The following is a 21,278-nucleotide window of genomic DNA, read 5'->3' as shown; positions in this document are numbered from 1 at the left end:
TGAACAGTAAAACAAAAGTAAACTTGTTGCAAATTCTTTGCACTCTTTTGGGGTCAGTAAAAATTTCCTTCTGTGTGTGAAAGTAAGTTGCGTCATCCTAGGTAAACTAATAAAGATGGCCAACACAGGAAGAAAACTGGGCAAAAATGTCAGCAGGGTCAATAAAGTGACAAGGAGAATCGAGGTTGCTGCATCCTCAGAGAAGGATCACTTAGGTAGGCTTTGCATACTAGCACATTGTGGGTAAAGATCTGGACAGTGGCATTAATTCCCGTTTCAGGCTCTTCCAGGAAAACCAAGGTTTATACAGTACACGGTGCTTCATGTGCAGGGCTTTTATGTTATTCTTAAAAAAGCAAGATGCACACATCAAGCACTTTTACAAAGACTCACAGTGGGAAGACATGAAAGCAGGGTGCTTGCTCAGCACGTGGTTTTCAAAAAGTTACAAGTGTTGTTGATGTGATAGGCTCAAATATCCCTTTCACACATTATGAGAGAAACCTGAGCAGGAAAACCAAGAAAGTTCCCTAAAGATGGCCCCAGTCAGTAATTAAGCCAGCAGTCTATGTGTGGTATCCCAGGGGACAGAGACTGTGGTTAAATGCATATGCCAGGGCATCTTTTCTCAATGGATGACTTCACAAATAAGTACACAGTACATGGGGCCCATTAAATATTGCTCAGCTTTGCTAAAGCCCTTTATGCTACATTGAAAACACTTCATTCCCAGGCTCTGTACACTCTAAGAAGAAATCCGTGAATGGGTAAAGTTATTCCCTATCTGGTTGTCCTAACTTGTTCTTTTAATTGTATTATTTCATTTATAAGATCACACACTGAAAATGTGCAGCTTGCGTTGTCTTTAGGTGGTGACGGCAATTAATGAATATCAAAAGCTTTCAATTTTAGTTTAAAGTACTGAATCATTTTATCCTCCCTTTTTGCTGTAATGCAAAAACTATTACTATATTTATTACTCTTTTTTAAACTTTTTATTTATTTATTTTTAACTCTTTTGAAGGTCAGCAAGTGCTCTTATACACTCCATAGTTTTAGTTCTTTGCTCCGCTAAAGTATTACATTATAATATGTATTTATGTATGTGTACAAAATGTATGTCTTGCTTTTAAACTATATTATTTAAAAATATTATAATATATAGTTTTCTGTTAAGACTCCCAGACATGTTCCACAAGTATCGGCTGATCATAGCATTGAGGTTCATCTTCTGTGATGTTGTGCCAACAATACTGCGCTGCTCCCGAATTCGAAGCATTCACAATTTCCACTCCAACCGCTTGAACTACAGTGCAGAAGCATTGTCAGGATAAAAAAAGGATCTTTCTCCATTTCCTAATGGCTTATATATAGGGAAGAGAACATGACCAGAGAAAAAAAAATTATGAGAACAAGTTATGGCAACTAGAATGGGAATAACTATTATCTTTGCATCATTTTACCTTTTCCAAGATTTCTGCTTTAAGTGTACAGAGCCTAAGAATTAGTTATTTTAAGTAGCATAAATCTGAGCAATGTTTAATGGGTCCCATGCACATGTGTACATTTTTGAGCTGCCCTGGCATATGCATCTAACTATAGTCTCCATCCGCTGGGCGACCACACATAGATTGCTGGCTTAATTGCAGACCGGGGCCATCTTTAGGAAACTTTTCCTGCTCAGGTTTCTCTCACGCCAGTGAGATCCATCTATTGTGCCAACAATGCTGCACTGCTCCTGAATTCAGAGCAGATTTCCTACACTCATATAGGCTATATCAGGGGTGTCAAACTCAAATACACAGTGGGCCAAAATTAAAAACTTAGACAAAGTTCTCATTAGATATAAAACCTTGTCATGTAAACAAAGAGGTTTTGCTTAACATTCAATCTGGAACAAGCCTATAATTGTGAAATAGCACTGCTACTACAATTTTCTGCATTAATAAAACAGTCCAATGAGGGGCTTATTGTTATGAGTGGCTGGAACTTCCACTTCACTGAAATAAATAGTACCGCTACTACAATTCCCTGCGTCTATAAAACAGTCCAATGCGGGGCCACGCAGAGGCAGAGAGGCTGCTGGTCTATACATGACAGTAATGCAGCTATTACAATTCCCTGCATTACTTGCGTCTATAGAACAGTCCAATGCGGTGCCACTCATAGGCAGAGAGGCCGCTGGTCTGTAGACGCATGTGATGCCGCTACTACAACTCCCGGCATTTCTTTCATCTATAAAACAGTCAAATGTAGGGCCACGCATAAGCAGGGAGGCCGCTGGTCTATAGACGCTAGTGATGCCAGAATTTTAGTAGTGGTGCTATTTCAATGAAGTGGCGGGTAGCTGCAATTCATATTTAGAATACCTTTGGGGGCCAAAAAAATTCCTTCTGAAGGCCATATTTGGTCCACGTGCAAGAGTATATGATTGAACTACAGTGAAGTAAAAATGGCGGGTTACCTGAATTCATCAGCTTCCAGAGCTGGTCAACCAGAGATTCATTACACAAAGGTGATTCCATGTTCTTTGTGAACGGTGGGTTCTTTGTCAACATATAAAAGATCTTATGCCTAGAAATAAGAACAAAACATACCATGTGACTGGTCAAGTGTTGAACAAAACTTATTTTTATAATCAGATAACTGTGAAAAACAGATATGACCAAAGTTCTGTATAAATAAATAACTTTTTCAGCTGGTTATGAGATCCACATAAAACTTTGCATCATTTTACCTTTTCCAAGATTTGGAAAACACATCGCTCACTAAAGTAGTTAAAGAAGTCATTGCACAACCGAGACAAACTGACTACACGTGCGCTACATCTCCAAACACTTGGAAACAATTTAAAAAAAACAATTGCCTTAATCCAAATAAACAGGTCATTAATTAAATCAATGTCTAAACAAACTGCTGTGCTTATCACTGCCACCAGTGTAAACAAGATCAACACAAATGAAAAGATGTTGCACACATATGGGTTTGGAAGCTTACATGTCAAGCTCCATTACGCAGACAAAAAGGAAACCTCTCCATGGATTATGGAGATTTGTCCACATTTTAATGTGGTCTTCACACCAGAAAAGTAAGAACATGTTTGGAACTACATGCTATAGAGTGGATGTTATGAATCAGTCTACCCAGTGTACCCATAACTGATATGTGGTTACAGTTATATAAATCCTGCTTAATAATAATATTAGTTGGAGACTAGTGGGCTACATCAGTTCCCTCCGTGTACAGTATGTCTTGGAAACAGCAGGGGGTCCTAGCATTACTTACCTCAATATATGTATGTGCTTTCTGATTTTTGTGAACATTTTAAAACTTAGACTTCAGTAAATGAAGTTGGGCTATATTACACCACAAGGTAAGTTTGTTGTGAATTGAAAATAAGTTTGTGCTGCTGGCTAGTTAAAACATTCTGCCTGGCAAATAAATGCCACCTCTACTCAATGCAGTTCACTAATTTGTAGGTTCTACCATCACCTTCCTCACCCGCTGCATCTACCTACAAAACTGAGAGGCTGCTATTATTCCAAAGGAAACCTTCAGCAACTGAAAGACCTGCACACTCATTTCTATTTAACACAAAACTTTGCTTCCACCTCCCACCCACCAGTTCTTCTGTAGCATTCATTTCAAGCTTCACATGAAACCATATAATTTATTGTTATTATTATGATTATTTTACACATTGTTTATATAGCACTGATAAATTATGCAGCTCTTTACAGCGTCCATATTAATTTCACTAATGGTCATTCAAAGTGGCTCACAATCTATCACAATCTGACATATGACCTCATTCATTTGTTAATGTCTTTATGTATGTCAATGTATGTCTAATACAGTCTAAGGCCAATTTTGGGGGGAAGCCATATAATTGCATGTTTTTGTAATGTGGGAGGAAACGGAAGTACCCAGAGGAAACCCAAACAAGCACAGGGAGAACCTGCAAACTTCATGCAGATAGTGCCCCGGCCGAGATTTGATCCTGGGACAGAGCGCTGCAATGGCCAGAGTGCTAACCTCTAAGCCACCGTGCATATAATGCTCCAAAACAACCAACAGATAGATTTTTAGTAAACGAACAGCAATTGTTTTTTTCTGAAGCACTGTGTGTTCAGCAATTGCATTTTTGTTTTTCATTAACTACTTTCACTTTTTTTCTCTGGCCAGTCCCATGCACTTTAAATGAGCATTATACCACACATGGAGTAATGATTCACTGTAGTCACTGTGGCCACCTTACAAAATGCCGCCAGCAACGGCTATTTGAGTTTTTTTTTTTTTGATACATGGAATATGTTGCTACATAATAAGTATATTTTACGAATAGTGATAACCATTCGTGAGCCAGGTGCTTGCCTCCTGTGAGCTGCTTAAATGGGAAATGGCCAAAACTTTGGCTGTTTTTAATCCCATTCAGTGTTTGGCTGCTGCTTTGAGAGGAATAAAGAACATGCAAGGTCACAGCAGTAAGTAAAGAACAGTTACTTATGCTGGCGGTATAAAGCTATCACTCGCAGTTGTTTGCCAAAACAGCCCCTCCATCTGCTAAAGTTGTGGTTATCCCCAAAAAAGGGGCCTCTTACAATTTATGAGCGCTTAGAAATCATCATTTCCATTCTCCTTCGAAAAAACGCTGCCACGATATTCCAGCAACTTATATGTAGCTTTCCACAAGACAGCAGAGAATACGTTTTCAGAAACACGCACACCAGGCACACATAAAATGAAGGAACACACACAAAGCCAGCTAACTGTAAAATCTACATCCAGTATAGAACCTGAAACAAGAACACCGATTACGACGATTTATAATTGTGAATTTGTGAAAAATAAGCAATTACTTTGTGTGGTGAAGACAAACTATTTGTGAGCAGTTAGGAAAACAGCAGAAAGGACTCTACGATGGTGATCGCGGTAATCAGGGTGAGGTGGATGGCGTCTCCTATTTGAGACCGTCTTTTATGTTTATGATAGCCAGATGGATGGTGCTTCATGTCTGGGACGGCCTGTTGTATTTATGATGGGGATTTGTTTGATGTCCCCTCTGAGATGGTCACTTGTGGGGGATGTTATTGTATTTTAAATACAAGGTGTAAGATAGTCAGCTGGAATAGATTCATGGCATAAACATACCTATATCTATTTGGAATGAAAACTGAGATGCTGTCTGCAATTCTAAATGAGTATGTACTACCATCGGTCTAAAGAAACATTTTTTTTCTGCAAAACGCGTAACGTTTTTGAAATATGGTGAAGGGATACTCTATATACATGAATCATCTGGAAACAAGTTCTTAGGATTGTTATTTGTGTGGTTGTTTGATTAATGAAAGTGTTTTATCTTTTAATGTAGATTGTTGTTTTCTAATGTATTTGGAACAATTAATAAAGTTTTGTATGTTTTTTATTCATTATAAGAGAAGTTTTTGTCTCTTAACATGAAATAATATTTGTGTGTTGGGGGCTTCATGTCTGGCTACTGAAAACAGCATCAACATTATCCTGCAGAGTTACAGGGTACAAAGAAGAATGTGATACCTCATTATTATTATTATTATTATTATTATTACACAGTATTTATATAATGTCATCATATTACGCAGCGCTGTACAAAGTCCATAGTCATGTCACTAACTGTCCCTCAAAGGAGCTCACAATCTAATGTCCCCACTATAGTTATATGTCATTAATATAGTCTAAGGTCAATTTAGGGGGAAGACAATTAACCTAACTGCATGTTTTTGGGATGTAGGAGGAAACCGGAGTACCCGGAGAAAACCCACGCAGACACGGGGAGAACCTGCAAACTCCATGCAGACAGTGTCCTGGCTGGGATTCGAACCTAGGACCTAGCTCTGCAAAGGCCAGAGTGCTAACCACTGAGCCACCATGCTACTTCATGATTTGGAAACAATAATTAAAGAAACCAAAATTAAAGAACCTATGGAGAATATAAGGGGCTAATATTGATTCAAGCATGGGAAACTTGAAAACAAAGACCAAGGTAAGGCTGTCTATCCAGATTTATCGGAACTCAGATGCAGGTTTTTAGACCTGCCCAAATCCAACAGGGAGCAAGCAGTTTATGCCCAATAATCCAAAGTTCAAGGCTAAAGCTGTAAGTGCTGATTTTTTTTAGACGTAATCTAGAACAAGTTGTGTTTGTAATACATAATGGGACATCTTACCAGTCCTCAATAAAATTACCCAAGAAAATATCAAAGAGATACTAGTTGGACTAGTACTTTGAGGAGTACACTGAACAAAAGCAAACATGCTGGTAGAAGGGAAAATAATAAATACTGATTCTAGTTCCGGCTCCTTATTAACAGACCCCGCTGTATAAGTGGGACAGGTTATCTGTTCTAAGACACTCGGCCATTCATTAAGCTCAAGCAGGTTCAGAATACTGTAGATATCTCTTACTAGAAAACAAAGTAAGAACTGGGTTAACAAGCCTTAACTAGAGGGAAGAAGTAAGGATTCATACCTAATAGGGAACTGCGAATCAAAGCAGAAACACCAAAAAAGTCAAGATGGTCATGAGGGACAGTAGAGAAACTAAGGTTGAAGAACATTCTTAGATATGACTCCTAGAATAATTGCATTGAAATGTAAGGTAACTGAGGTCTGCCAGGATCAGCTGCATTCCTCACAGCTGGCTTCCCTTGCGTTTGCTGGGGATGAAAACTCCTGTGTGGGAACTATGCCTCCCCGACACAATTATTATTATTATTATTATTAATAATAATTATAAACAGGATTAATATAGCACCAAAATATTATGCAGCTATGTACATTACGCAGGGGTTGCAAATGACAGACAGATACAGACCGTAACACAGGAAGAGGAGAGGACCCTGCCCCGAAGAGCTAACAATCTAAGAGACATCCAACCAACATATCAAAAGACCATCTCTGCAAAAAAGAAGAAAGGAAGATGGCAGTGCACTGCGATGGAACCTGGACAGACGAGTGTTGTGGTTTGCGAGTTTTGCTTTAATGACTAAGCTAGTATATGTAAAATCATTGTAAGACCGAGGCAGGGTTCCTAGAAGGTGAAAAAGTTAAGAAAGGCTTTGGAAGCTCTGGTTTTAAAGTGGCTCAGTTCACATTTAGTATCCAATAGATGCAGCGTCTGAACCACAGCAGCCACAGTGTTTTAACGGTTTGCAACAATAGCAATCCAGCTCAAAATATTAACGTGTGATGTGTCTAGTTGTGCTACAAATGCAATATATACAAAGAATGCAAAAACCACACAACTACCTATTGTATATTATGTTGGCATTTGTTTCCAAATTTCTTTACCCTATGTTGCCATTCCATGGTCTGGGACAAGCAGGACATGAAATAAAAAAGAAATCAATGAAAATAATCTGCTGTGAAGCCTCAAATAGGAGCTGCTCATCTATGATTCCTGGACTGCATGTGACTTACAGACCTGTGGTGATGAATGGGGATTAGCTTCACTGATGCAAACATAGTATAAGGCAAATGAGTGAAGAATACCAGCTTTTATCCAAGGTTTTCAAGATGGTCATATTGTGTCATAACCAACTTTCAATCTGTGCATACGAGAACTGCTTGATACTGGTCATAGTCACAATGTCCCAAAACTTCCCACCTTTTTATTAACTAAAAGGTAGGGAGAGGTTGTCCATGCCGTTCCTGATAGAATGCACACTAGGAACATTTTTCCCGGCTGATATTGAGCTTGTATATCAATGCCTTTACAAAAACCATCTATTAACAGGCAAGTATACATAGATTTTAACAGAATAACCACAGTTCAATGGAGGACTGGCAAAGGTCTTCTCAACTCACACCAATAACATCTGGATTATATATTCACTATGAGCTGGCAGTGAAAAAAAAACAGTTTTCTATAGCTGGAGGAATATTTCTTTTCAGTTTACGGTGCACAACTGCAACCAATATGACTGCTGAACTATAACGCCACCTACTGGCACAAAGCTGCAATGGGCAAAATTTTAAATCTACTCTAAATACATTAACCCAGAGCACTGGGCAGTAGCAGTCAAATAATTGTTTTTTTTTTTAAAGCCAGAGTAATGTATTAGAGCATGCTAAAATTTGATTGATAATGAACAACATGGGGATAACATGTTATATAAAGTACGATTAAGTAAGTACTATAAGTAGGATTTCAGTCAGCAAAACTGAGGAATTCTTGCAGTTTTATTATTATTAAAAGACAGGCTTTATATAGCATCAACATATTACGCATCGCTGTACAATAAGTAGGGGTTGCAAATGAAAGACACATACAAACAGTGACACAGGAGGAAGAGAGGACCCTGCCCAGAAAAGCTTACAATCTAGGCATAAAAGTGTAAAAAAAAGGTTGTCTAAAAGTCATACTACAGGAAAAACAAAATTTACCCCGACACTGCAAATGCCCATTCAGATTTAGGGAAACAGTAAAAAACTTTTGTTTTTTTCTAACTGGCCCTGAAGCCTTTTCTCAAAATTGGTTGCAGGTTCTGACATTGATGCAGGACCTATAGTTCTATTGTGTGGATGCAAGAAGAGCGGGCAAGGCTGCCGAAGGTGTCAGGTGAAAGGTAAATAAAAGGTATTTTCTTACTATTCCTCTAGACCTAAATGAGCTACAATCTATATTATGTACACCAAGGATAGTTGTACACCATTCCAGGAGTACAGATATAGGTGAAAATGTACACTTACTAGTAAATCCCCACTCCTTTTTTTTATTTTAGGATGCAAAACATACCTTATATACGGCATTGGATCATCCTGTGCCATTTTCAACAACCACTGCAAGTCATCGGAGCTTCTGTCCGCTGTAAAACACAACATGCGTAACATTTATTTATTTATAAAAGGCAGTTTACCATTTTATTTTTTTACAATAACTTTAAATTGTTTTGTTCAATTTTTAAGCCAAACTAGGTCAGTATAGATAATTGGGTCATCTTCAGGAGCTGGGTATATTTAGAATAAAAAGACACCTTAGACTTTACATTAAATTAAAATTAAATTAAAAGACACCTTAGTATTACATTTAAAAATACCCAAGTGAAGCAAAATGACTTGGTAAATTCTTTATATCCCAGTAGTAAGTTTGGTATACACAGCAGACAAATATCTGAAACTACAAACAAAATGAGTACCCAGAAGGGTGTCAAAAATGAGCGAATGTTCTATCACTTCTGAAAGCTAAACCCTGTACACACTCTTTTAAATATATTTAGATTTTTTTCCCCAAAAAATTTAGAAAAATAGTCACGTTTTGTGTTGTAGCCTCCCCCTAAGCTAACACTTACATTGTAGCTGTGATCGCTGATGGTGTTGTCTGATGCCTACTTTGCTCATTCACAAGAGCAGCCTGTATTGACGCTGTGACCATGGGCCCGATTTATTAAAGCTCTCCAAGGCTGGGGAAGATACACTTTCATTAGTGAAGCTGGGTGATCCAGCAAACCTGGAATGGATTTCCTTAAAGGAAAATTGTTAGAAAATGTTGTTAATCCTGGATCAGGTCTCTTCTAGGTTTGCTGGATCACTCAGCTGATGAAAGTGTATCCTCTCCATTCTTGAGGAGTGTTAATAAATCAGGCCCTGTGTGTCTTGTGAGTGACCAGTGGATACAGAGGCAGACATACAACAGCAGCTCTAATGTCAATTGGGTGCAAACTGTACTAACACACAAAACAAGATCAGATTTTCTTTTTATGTTGTTGGAAGAAAAGATTACACAATGCCAATTACATGTCTAAGAACAATTGTGGTGCACTCTCAATGACTTGATTTGAGATGTTTTTCAATCTATGAAAGCTGCCAACACCTGCCAAAGGTAACTGCTAGATCCAAGAGTTGCTGGAGCTTTGTCTGTCAGCAAGGCCCAGGATTTAGAAACCTTTAACATGTAAAAGTCTTTAAAGCAGGCCTTGTACTTCAGGATGCAAGGGCCTTCCTCTAGCACTGCACTTTGGGGAGGAGGCTCTTGGAAAAAGCAAACATTGTCATAGAGGTGTGAGATTTACTTTAACAGCTGTGAAAATCAAACTAGGAGTGCATGTGTATGGATTTAAATCGGCAAACGCAAAAGTTTGCATTGTCAGAAGCAGAAGTACAAGCAATAGGCAGTATTAAAAAGCCACAAGCAGACACATTATGCCTGCTCTTTTGTGGCTATATATTAATAAAACTATACACATTAACATCATTATCAAAAATAATAACATGAGGATGATTTGATTTATATAGAAAAGGTACATGTTCAAGAAAAATTGGCAATGCCAGCTGATAACTGAGTACAAGCAGGGAGGAGAAGTTATCAGCATACTAGATTTCTAGCAGAGTAAATTGATGAATATTTAGCAGACTGAAAGGAAGAAAATAAAGCTCATTGCGGAGGTTTACTTTAAGAAGTCCATACAGGTCACTACAATCTGTCAGGTTGCATATTGTACATTTGTATTTCTCTGCATGCTGGTTGAGGAATTTTTACAACTTATATAATACCAGCTTGACTGGAAAGAACACGGTACAGTTTCACTGCCTTTATTAGGGGGAGGAAAACCACAAGCATTTCTGCCTGGTGATTCTGATAGAGCTTTGCCTTGTGTTTTGTTTCCACTATAAACTGATGAATTTGGTAGACTGGAGGAAGCAGGCCCAGACAGGTTGTTCACGAACACATTATTTGTTTAAAGAGTTATTTCACATAAAGGAAATAATATTATAATACATTTGAATAGTACAAGGGGAAACCCTTTATGCTTCGTATAAAGGGAAACTCTACTAACTACTTTTTTTTAGAAGGAGGACTCTGGTATACCAAAGCCATCTGACGCTTCACCTCTTGGGGAAAATAAAGAAGATGATGCACCTGTAAACCTGTAAGGGGTATACAGGTGACTAATATATTCCTAATACCATGTTGCCCTTGCAATCATCCCAGCAGGGCCAAATCAATCAAGAAATCCGAAGATTGTTTCTGGGAAGAAGAAAAGAAGGAACATGGTGTCGCCCTGCGATGGAATGGGGATAGGCAAGTCGTGGTTTTAGTTCTCCTTTAAATCAGCATATATTTTGGAAATGTGAACATTGGAACAGGGAAGCCAGACAGGTATCAGAAATGGACAGTGAGCATTCCCAAGTAACTACTCATAGAAAAAATAATAATAATAATTTCTAAAACTATATAACACAAAGCTCCCAGTGCAAAGAACAATGTTCCACTCTGAAGGCCAACCTAGAGAAACTGCCATGTAACACACCAACACTAATTTTCCCTAAACCCCTAACCAGGAAACTTCCCTGAACCGAAAAACTAATACTAACTCCTAACTTCCTAATTGCCTATTTTCAAAAACTAAGCCCCCCTATGCTAAATGTTACCTGTGTAAATTACCAAAATTGAAATTCTCTTCTTCTCCCTTTTAATATCTATCTAAACAGGGCTTCAGAAAAAGGACATCCAGTATAAAGTGTGACTAAACCTGCACTACTCATCCATCCCTGTCCCCTCACAGGTTGACACCATATTCTTTCTTCTCTTCCTGTAACGGATCTTCAACCACCTTGATTGGCCAGGCCAGGATGACGTAAACTCCAGTGCAGGTGCATGGGAGTACATTCAGGAACACAGGCAGGGGAAGCCGGGATTGCCAGGTATTCTGACCGACTGAAGCTGATGCTACCTATGTGCAGCTCCGCTTTTTGTCAGAAACCTGGAGCGATCAAGCAGGTTGGAAGGGTTATTGCAGAAGAGGCATTGCCTGTCCCTTTTTGCAAAATTGACCTGCATGATCCTGTATTCCTAAAAGTGGAACTTTAGGATAGTGTTGTAAAGGGAACATTTTTTATGCACATTTGATTTCCATAAAATGGGAAAAGTCACATGTAAACCTCCAGAGCCAATACAGTTGATCCCATAAAATGGGCTACAAAACAAAGACAAACATACCAGGCTCCATTCACAAATTTTTAAAGTGGAATGTTCAAAAAATATATAAAGCTTGTTAGCAAGAATTATTTTTCTTCCTATTTTTGTTGCAAAAAAGACATGCCTCTGATAAAATAAGGGATGCTTATTTTTCAACTCACATGTGCAACACTGAGTACCAGTTCAGAATATACAGGATTCTGTGATAAATTACATTCTCTGGAAATGTGTGGAAGTTGCATCTTCCTGGCCTGATCAATTAGGATGGAGGAAGACACCAAACCCCAAAAAAAGCCAGCAAGATGTTGGCCCTGCCAAGGGAGCTCAAAGACCTTGAATTGCAAGAGCGGAGTACAGTTCTGTTCAAACACCAGAATAATAAACTTGCTTAAAAAAAAAAAAACATGGCTAAAATATTTTTTATTTTTTTAATTATAGCTAAGTGGCTGTCAGTTTCATTTCAAACTTAATAACTGTTGGGAAAACAAAGTTACTTTTACTGATGTGATAGCTTTTTCAAGCTCAGCCTAATACAAATTGTCCATGTAGTCTGTGGAGCAGCATCAATATACTCGATCACTATGCTGTGATCTGCAATTGACCGATGAGTGCCTGTTTAAAGTGTGTCTAGGATATGAACACCTAGACTGCAGCACCATGGTAAATGTCATGCTTCCACAGTCCAATACTTTTACTGATGTATTCCTTAAAGCTATTGGTGGAATTTTCAGATAAAGCAATAAACGTCAAGAGATTTATGATTTTGTATTTTCAGCAGGAAGCCCCTTCAGGCTTCGCACACACCCCGCTGGCTGCACAGCACCTGATGAGGTGGTGAAATGATTAACAACCTGATGGAAGCTGGCAGCTTGTATGCCAAGAGCCAAGAACACTCTGTCCTTATACACGGTATTGGTGAGCGCACTGTCAGCACAAGTTAAATTGTTCTGTTACAACTCGGCAAGAGCTCAACGTGTTACCCTTGTAAGAATTTATAAATGGCATGACACGAGGGAGGCACAGAAAAGATTCTAACATCTACTTTTCTCTTAAAGGGATACTGTGGTCTTTTCAGTGTTTTTAGAAGTCAAGAGAAGGCCAGCTCTGAGGAAAGCAAAAAATACTCAAAACATAGGTTGACAGATTGACAAGAATTTGCATAACCACCTCAGGCTTGTTCCAATTATACATTTAAGACATGAGCCTTATATTAAAAGATGCAGTGAAGGAACCTTAGAGGTATAACATTTGAAAAGCCTTACCCTTTGTATAATCAACAATGGCTTCTAAAGCAGCAAGTCGGACGTCCACAAAGTGTCCATAATCAGCATAAGATTTAAAAAGCGCTGGGTCGCTTGGAACATGGCCGTTCTTTTGTAGCACTCGGATAGCTCTTAAGCAGCTATAGGGACAAGACCATAAACACATTGTTGAGAATGAGAAATGGGGGGGGGGGGATAAAATGGATTAATATTCAATTTACTAATGAACAAAAATACAACATTTGAAGCAATGAGAGAAACCCCATAGCTCATGGTAACCCCATGTGCTTTCACTCATATCCTTGTAAATACCTAGACTGGCTACTATGAGAAGCTCAGGCATTGTTTCATACATAGGACGTAATTATAATGTCTTTGTTACTAAACTGCACAAAATTGGGGAGGGGCAAGATCTTTGTTACCAAACGGCATTGGCTTAAGATCTGGTCTCCATCCTTTCAGGGCAGGGATGTGAAAATCTTAGCACTGGATGACCAGAAATATAAAAACAAATAAATAATACCCATGTGTAGTTTATTTGTGTATTTATCACTTTGCATGGAGATTAGCTTTAGTAGAAAGCACTTAGGATTTTGAATCCACTGCATGCAATTATAAACACAGTGAGCCTGATTTATTAAAGCTTTCCAAGGCTGGGGAGAATACACTTTCATCAGTGAAGCGGAGTGATCCAGCAAACCGGGAATAGATCTGGTCCAGGATTAAAAACATTTGCAAATAGCAAATTATTTTAAGAAATTCATTCCAGATTTGTTGGCCAGATTTACTTATGAAAGTGTATCCTCTCCAGGCTCAGAGAGCTTTAATAAATCAGGCCCAGTGTCTTATTGTACAGCTAGCAGATAGGCCTGCTGTTTTTTTTTTCATTTTGTAAATATTTTAGAATCCCCTGTCAAAAATTCAAAACCAATATACACACAAAAATCTTGATACCTAATCCCAACATATACACCTACCTGACCGTTATTGTGTGCCTGTAACTGGGAAGAAGCTTCTCCATATTCAGAAAGCGGGTGATCTCTTCCAGGATAAGGCGGACATCAGCATTCAGATTATCCAGGGTCCTCGATTCATTGTTAACACTCACTGCTGGGGTCACTGCATTAGCTAGGGCATCGATGAGTTCCGCCCTGTAGTAATTATCTGAAAACTGAAGAAAGTGGGTGATGAAAAGAACATAGATTTGAAATTAGAATTCACCTGCACCTGCATGAAACAAATAAAATCTGTAGACACCTTGGGATGACTGTTAACACCGAGTCTAAAAAGAGAGTATAGGCAGGGAAAGACGCTGGTTGGCGACCACTGACCTAAAGGTCCCAATATGGATAAATTGGGGAGAGCTGGGGTATGCACAGGCACTCTCTTTAGCTCCTAATGGAAGTTCATTGCGTCTATTTGTAAAATCTGAGAAATAAATTCTGCAGTCTCTGCACCTACAGAGGCAAGTAGGGGCTTAGTTTAAAGCCTGTTTGCATTTTGTTAATATCTAAATATTTCAGTAACCACAGCCTATGTACCATATAATTGTAGGTACGGTTGAGAAATTAATTCTAAATGCTCACTTCCAAGGAATATAAACCTTTCAGGACATTCTCTCAGCAACTCCCTTCCCTCTGGAGCTACAGTTTTATTTCTTTTTAATCCAGTACGAAGATCCTAACACTGATTATAACGAAACAGGCAATTATTGTTTTGTTTGAGGAGATTTACTTAAAGCCTAGACAAATTAAATACTATGCACCATTTTACATCAATGAGTACATAACAATTCGAAATGAACATGTATTAAAATGATTTTTGGACACAGTGAAAATAAAATGTACCCATACTAAACTAATTAGAATAATTTGCTGGCTAAACATTGTGTAAACAAATGAGTCAAATGATTTTCCAGTGAAGATGAGCTAAACAGTGGGAAGCAGATCAGATACAAGAAGATGGCTGTAGGGTTTAGCATAAATGAATTTCTTTATACATAAAAACCAGATCAGCTCTCCTATTGACGCCATTATAGATCAGAGCAATTTTTATATTTCAGCCGTGGGTTTGCTTATTTGGTAAGAAATGCATTTATATATATTTAGAACAAGGCAGTATTATTGTCTTGCAAAAACATTTTTTAGCCAAAACTACAACAATGCCATTGTGTGGTCCATCCGTAATAACTCCAAGAGAAAATATAATGGGTGACCTTCCTATCTGCACAATAGAAGCAGGATCTGTTCCAAAGCCGTGCATTCATTTTACACATTTATTAATGCAAAGTAAATTAAATTCTTTATTTTGGAAAGAATAAAGGTTAGTTTTATTGTAACCTGTGATTGCCCCATTGTACCCACCAGGAGGTCCTATGTTATGTCTTATTGCCATGGAGCAATCCATACACATGGAAGGTTGTGTCTATCCAGGGGTTCAGTAGATAACTCTGTTCATGGCTATCTTGTTAAGTCTTACCTTGTTTTTTCTGTTGTCATTGTATTTAATAAGATCAAGGATGAAGGAAAGAACTTCTTTAGGGCATAAGTTATGAATATCTCTGAGCAAAGCCATAGCATCTGGCATAGTCTGTAAGGGAAGCAAAGCAGTTGGAAAGGTCAGTGTTTTGCATTCATACATATGTCTACATTACTTAAAACAGAACTTGCAATTTAATTTAATAGACTCTTGTATTAAAATAAAAAACCTCTGAACACCATGCTAAAAAAATGTTTGCTGCATTCCCATTTAAAAAAAAAACATTGATTATATAATGCATTCAGTCAACACTGAAGGATTAAAAAATACAATTTAGCACTATCTAGAATTCATTCTCTTTTTCACGTTTTTTTTTTTTTCTGATGTGCCAAAAATATACGTGTGTGTGTTGCTACCTTTCTTTAACATAATATCACGGCCCTTCTAAGGTTAGCCCACCCTACTTCATTTTGATGAATTACAAAGAACGCAGACCTATCCCCATTTCCTCCCTACTAATCACTTTTACTACCTCTTCTCGCCTCCATATCCTCTCCTTATGGAAAGGTAAAGGGTACAGGAAGTTAGCAGTTCACAACATGTCTTGCGAATTCAGCAGGTAATTTTTGCACTTGAGAGTTTTAACAAAACTCTTAACAGTACATTTAAAGTTCCAAAAATAAGCAAATGAGGAAATCTCTGTATTTACAAAAAAATTTAAAGAAAATCTGTGATTTAGTTTCATTTTTTTTTTTTTTTACCTGTATGGCTAGGATATGCTATCTGCAGTTCTATTATTATACAAAACTGCCTCAGAAAAAGCACTACCTTTAAGGAAGAGAATGATACTTAGCAGAATGTAGGCTTAAGTAAAACAAGCCTATTAAGGAGAAGGGACAAGGCTTTTCTAATTGTTAAAGCAGGCAACTTGTGGACCTATACATGTAGCCCAAACTTTTTTTTTTCTAGTTTTGGATTAGGGAAGGTGTGTCTGGCTCTTGGAAGATTTTCATTCACTTCCTGTCCTGAGGGTGCAATAGTAGTTGAGAGAAAATGACAAAGTTCAGGAAATTCCCCTTATACAGTTGTCACCAGAACATGTGTCCACAATAGAAGATTTCCCCTCACCTCTTGTTCACATGACCACTTTGAAATGTAGAATTCCGACATTGGGCCTGATATATTAAAGGCTCTTCAAGACTGGAGAAAATGGGTCTGATTTAAATAAAGCTTTCCACTACTGGACAAGATATAAAAAATATCATATGGGATCCAGGAAACCTGAAATAGATTTGGTCGAGATTGGAAAACATTTGCCAAATAATAGCAAATGATTTTCCATGCATTCCAGGTTTGCTGGATCACACATGTTTTCTCATGATCGTCTATCCTCTCCACTCTTGCTGAGCTTTAACCCCCCTAGCGTTCTAATTCTGTCCGTATTTATTTTACGTATTTACATTTACATTTTATTTATTGTACATTGTAGGCCTATAATTCTTAGGCATAACTCACCGAAATATGTCCAATATTTAATAAATTTAATAATAAATAAATATATATATAAAGATTTCATTGTATTGGACGCCGGCTGATCAAAGAAAGATGACGTGTCTCGAGGAACTGCAGGGATCAGCAGGACGCCGGGGGACGCCAACGGAAAAAGGTAAGTGTTTTCTTTTATGTTTTTAGCGACCCCGAGTGTGACTCGGGATTACCGCTAGGAGGGTTAATTAAAATCAGGCCCATTTTGTCATAACTACAAGGGTCACTAGGACAACAAGAAGGGTCTTTCTTCCCCAGTATGGATACAAATATTCTTTACAAAAATGTAAAATAGAGCAGTTTTTTTTATGCTGGAGAATAAATACCAAACACAAAAAAAGACATGAAAAACAAACTCAAAAGGTCAACTTTGTTATACTTCAAATAAAAAAATCCTTTGTATATACCTTCTGTAGGAAGTAACTTTGGAAATTCATGAAGTTGTTTGTTTTCACAATGTTTGGGCAGCTCTTGCAGCAAAACATGCGGGTAAATAATGACTTCATTGCCGGAGGTCCAGTCCATGTGCTCACCATTGAATTTGCAATCTAAATTAAATCGTACAGCCAAGACATTAATAGATTAAATTTAAAGGCCAGTACTATACAACAGTAGGGGGGGTGTATTTTTTTTAAACAAACTATATATTTAATAGCAAAGACAGAACATCAAATCATCAGGAAAAGCAAATATACAGATATGATAATATACAAAGATAGGAAGTGATTTGCCTGCCAAAGGATTTGTAATTTTGGGCAGTCAGTTTTGTGATCCAGAAATTCTTGTGCCAGCATCACAACTTGGTCAAAAGTTGGCTTCAGCTTGCTGACTGGGCTATCAAGCAGTAGCAGTACAATAACAAGGTCATCACTTCCATTTATTAATAATATTAAATTGTTACTTCACCAACTTAGTTGATTATTATGCCCCATCCCAATATATAGATCCAAAGAAGCAGAAAGAAAAGTTTCTAAGAGACTTTTTAGGCATATTTCTTACATACCAATTTTTAAAAGAAACAATATTTCAATTAAAGGAACAACATTTCTCAAGGAACATCTTTTGTCCATAGATTGTTTGCTGACATTCTGCGCTGGTTTTGTGTCAAGTCTGCCTCTTTCCATGCTTATTTCTCTGTTAGAGCTTCAATGGTGTGTTAAAGTAGAAGGAAATTTTAAACTGGCTACACTTAAACAGAAAGTTGACTTTGTAAGTGAAATTTGTTTTTTGTTGCTTGGTATCTATCTGTGAAATGTATACTCTCTATGAAAAATGATGATTAGATGGGAATTTATTGACAAAAATTTTTAGGTCTCATGGTTGTTTCCTGAGGAAGCAAATAAAAGGTCTGTGAAACGCGTCAACAAATATTTCTGCTGAGAACTGTGTTCAGCTTCCGAAGAGTGATTGTTTTTAAATAGAATTGTCATTTTATTATGGAATTGTTGAAATAAAAATTGTTGTTACTGTTAAAAATTGTTATTTTGTATGCAATAAGAAACATATGCCTAAAAAGTCTCTAAAAAACTTCACTCGGCTTCTTTGCATCTATTCTAGTTAGCAGGTGTGCATGCAGCAGAGCCTGAATAGCTTCTGTCAAAACTCCCTTTTCCCAATTAGTTTTATTACTAATTTTCAGGGCATAACGGGAGGTCAATATAAAACATGATCATGACCCAACACTACAAATTTCTAATATAATTAGTGGTGGTGCAAAATTCACTCAAGCCTGGTATCACGATGCACGTTATTGCACTAATTCTCCATAACCTGTCTGACAGTGGGGCCTGTGCTGTAAAACAGAGCTACACCATACTCTGTTCAACAGAAAGACCAGTGTAGTATTAGACAGGGCTTCCATAGCAAGATTGAGAGGCCCAAGCTGTATAAAATGGATCTTTAAGGCATGAGAGAGGCCTGTAATATAAAACATATTCATATCATGTCTGACATAGAGACCTGTGCTGTATAAGCCAACTCTTCTATACCATGCCTGACATAGAGACCTGTGCTGTATAATCCAGATTTCATATACTATGCCTGTCATACAGACTTGTGCTGTGAAAGCCAGCTTTCATATACTATGCTTGCCATACAGACCTGTGCTGTATAAGCCAGCTCTTCTATAACATGCCTGACATACAGACCTGTGCTGTATAATCCAGCTTTTCATATGATATGCCTGACATACAGACCAACTCTTCTATACCATGCCTGACATAGGGACCTGTGCTGTAAAAGCCAGCTCTTTTATACCACGCCTTTTAATGATAAATACTTAGTATGATGCATGTTCATGAAAACATTACTGCATACATCACTCTATCACAAAAAAAAGTCACTGTCAAGCAAGGAAAATGACAATGTGATAACATTTGGAGGCAAACATGAAGTCATTTAAACTGCTACAGCCTCTTCTGAAAATTCTCAGATTAAACAAGATAATAGAGGACAGGTTTAACTAGTGGATCTTTATTATGTCTGCAAAGGTCAGACTAGAGATCTTACCTTAGCCAGACAAAAGCACGCCATCATTCTGACTCGGTAGAAGCATTGTTCCTGTTCAAGAATATCCGTCAGTGCAAGACGAGAGGCAGGTGTAGGAAAGTTCTCCAAAGCTAGGATGGCTTCTTCCTGAGCAACCACATCTCTCTCATAACGTAACTGATATTGCCACATAAAATCAGCCTGTTCAAACTCTACTTTCCTCAACACTGACATGTCGGGGTCAATCCTGATCCACAGCAGTGGGGAGTCAGCACTGCAACAAGAAATGGAAATAAAATAAATAACAACCACTGAGGATACATCAGCCAATGTTTAATATGCCTAGCTTTAGGCTACAGCAATTTCTCATCATGCTTGTTTTTTTGCATATGTTTAACATTGCATTCATTTTCTATATCTGACCTTGAGCATTTAGCTTTAATTTTATCTGTGGTGTCAAAAGTGTCTGATGCTTTTTCACACAGTATTAAATTAGGACACTGCAATCTGTGCTGGTGCATGAAGGACCAAAGGTTCACTGGGCACTACATGAGCTGAAACGGATTACAAAAACGGTCCGGTTTTCAAAGCTGGGTCTTCACTGTGGAAATTTCACCACTTCCCCCATCTGTGACAACCACGTGTGTCATCTGTCAAGTGATGGTGGGTTTTTTTTTGGTTGAATTGCTGCAGCTAGGATTTGGTCCCTCGTTGCTAGTAACAGACAAAGTGTAAATGCAACAAAGAACATTTGCAAATAAAGCCAAGTGTATAGGCATTACAGGGTATACATTTTCTATAAGTTTCCAGTGGTATCTGCTTATGAATAAACTTTGAGTATGCAAATCACAAGCATCAAAGAAGGATTATCGCCAGTTCTTTGAACAGAAGCACACAGCAGTTAAGTACATATCCCAGCAGGGATATCAGACTGCACATTACAGGGGTTAGGTCAAATAGTTTATGGACTGTAAAGTGTTGCATAACTCAGTGGTGTTATATACACCTATAAAATGAAAGATTAATAACATGATTCCATTATCAGGCAAGCTGTGATAGGAAAGCAGACCAACATCAAGTAATAAGGTGACCTATGTAAACAAGTGACCAACACATTCATGGTCCTTGTGCTTAGCAGGGGTCCAACATGTGTGGTCAAGTGAACATTACTCAGTGTCATGTAGTTATTACAGCAATATAACCTTGAAACAGCTAATGTTTAACAGGTGTAGCCCCTTCGGAGTTGTGGAGTTTCCAAACTTAGTTTGGAGTAATACAAGAGTTTGCATGTGCTTTAGTTCTCTAACAGCATGATATCTAAATCTTCTCAAATGAGCAAGGACACCCATGATTCTCTCAGTATGCAAGTGTCAATATGAAAACCTGATAAGAACTTACATCCCTTACACGTTATACAACTTATTTAGTTAGGCAAAACAACAAAATCCACTTACTCCATGGCTGAAAGGTCCATGTCAACTTCTTCTCCATTCATCAGTGGAATTTTTTTCTTCTTATTTCTGATGGAGAAACAGACACAAAACTCTTGA

At 37.9% G+C, this 21,278-nt stretch overlaps 1 protein-coding gene across 1 annotated transcript in view; it reads right to left on the bottom strand.

Annotated features, from left to right (window-relative positions):
- The window catches only part of TAF2 (TATA-box binding protein associated factor 2), a 64,867-nt gene that overhangs the window by 11,322 nt on the left and 32,267 nt on the right, over positions 1–21,278 (bottom strand). The window contains exons 15-22 of the mRNA XM_072410690.1: positions 21,183–21,248; positions 19,750–20,002; positions 17,649–17,789; positions 15,697–15,807; positions 14,196–14,389; positions 13,219–13,358; positions 8,777–8,846; positions 2,465–2,574 (exon numbers count right to left, since the gene is read on the bottom strand). Coding sequence (XP_072266791.1) covers positions 2,465–2,574; positions 8,777–8,846; positions 13,219–13,358; positions 14,196–14,389; positions 15,697–15,807; positions 17,649–17,789; positions 19,750–20,002; positions 21,183–21,248 — 1,085 coding nt within the window. The remainder of the gene's footprint in view (positions 1–2,464; positions 2,575–8,776; positions 8,847–13,218; positions 13,359–14,195; positions 14,390–15,696; positions 15,808–17,648; positions 17,790–19,749; positions 20,003–21,182; positions 21,249–21,278) is intronic.

The sequence above is a fragment of the Pyxicephalus adspersus genome, chromosome 5, assembly GCF_032062135.1.
Source record: "Pyxicephalus adspersus chromosome 5, UCB_Pads_2.0, whole genome shotgun sequence".
Lineage (NCBI taxonomy): Eukaryota > Metazoa > Chordata > Amphibia > Anura > Pyxicephalidae > Pyxicephalus > Pyxicephalus adspersus.
This window is presented reverse-complemented; position numbering and strand designations above follow the sequence as displayed.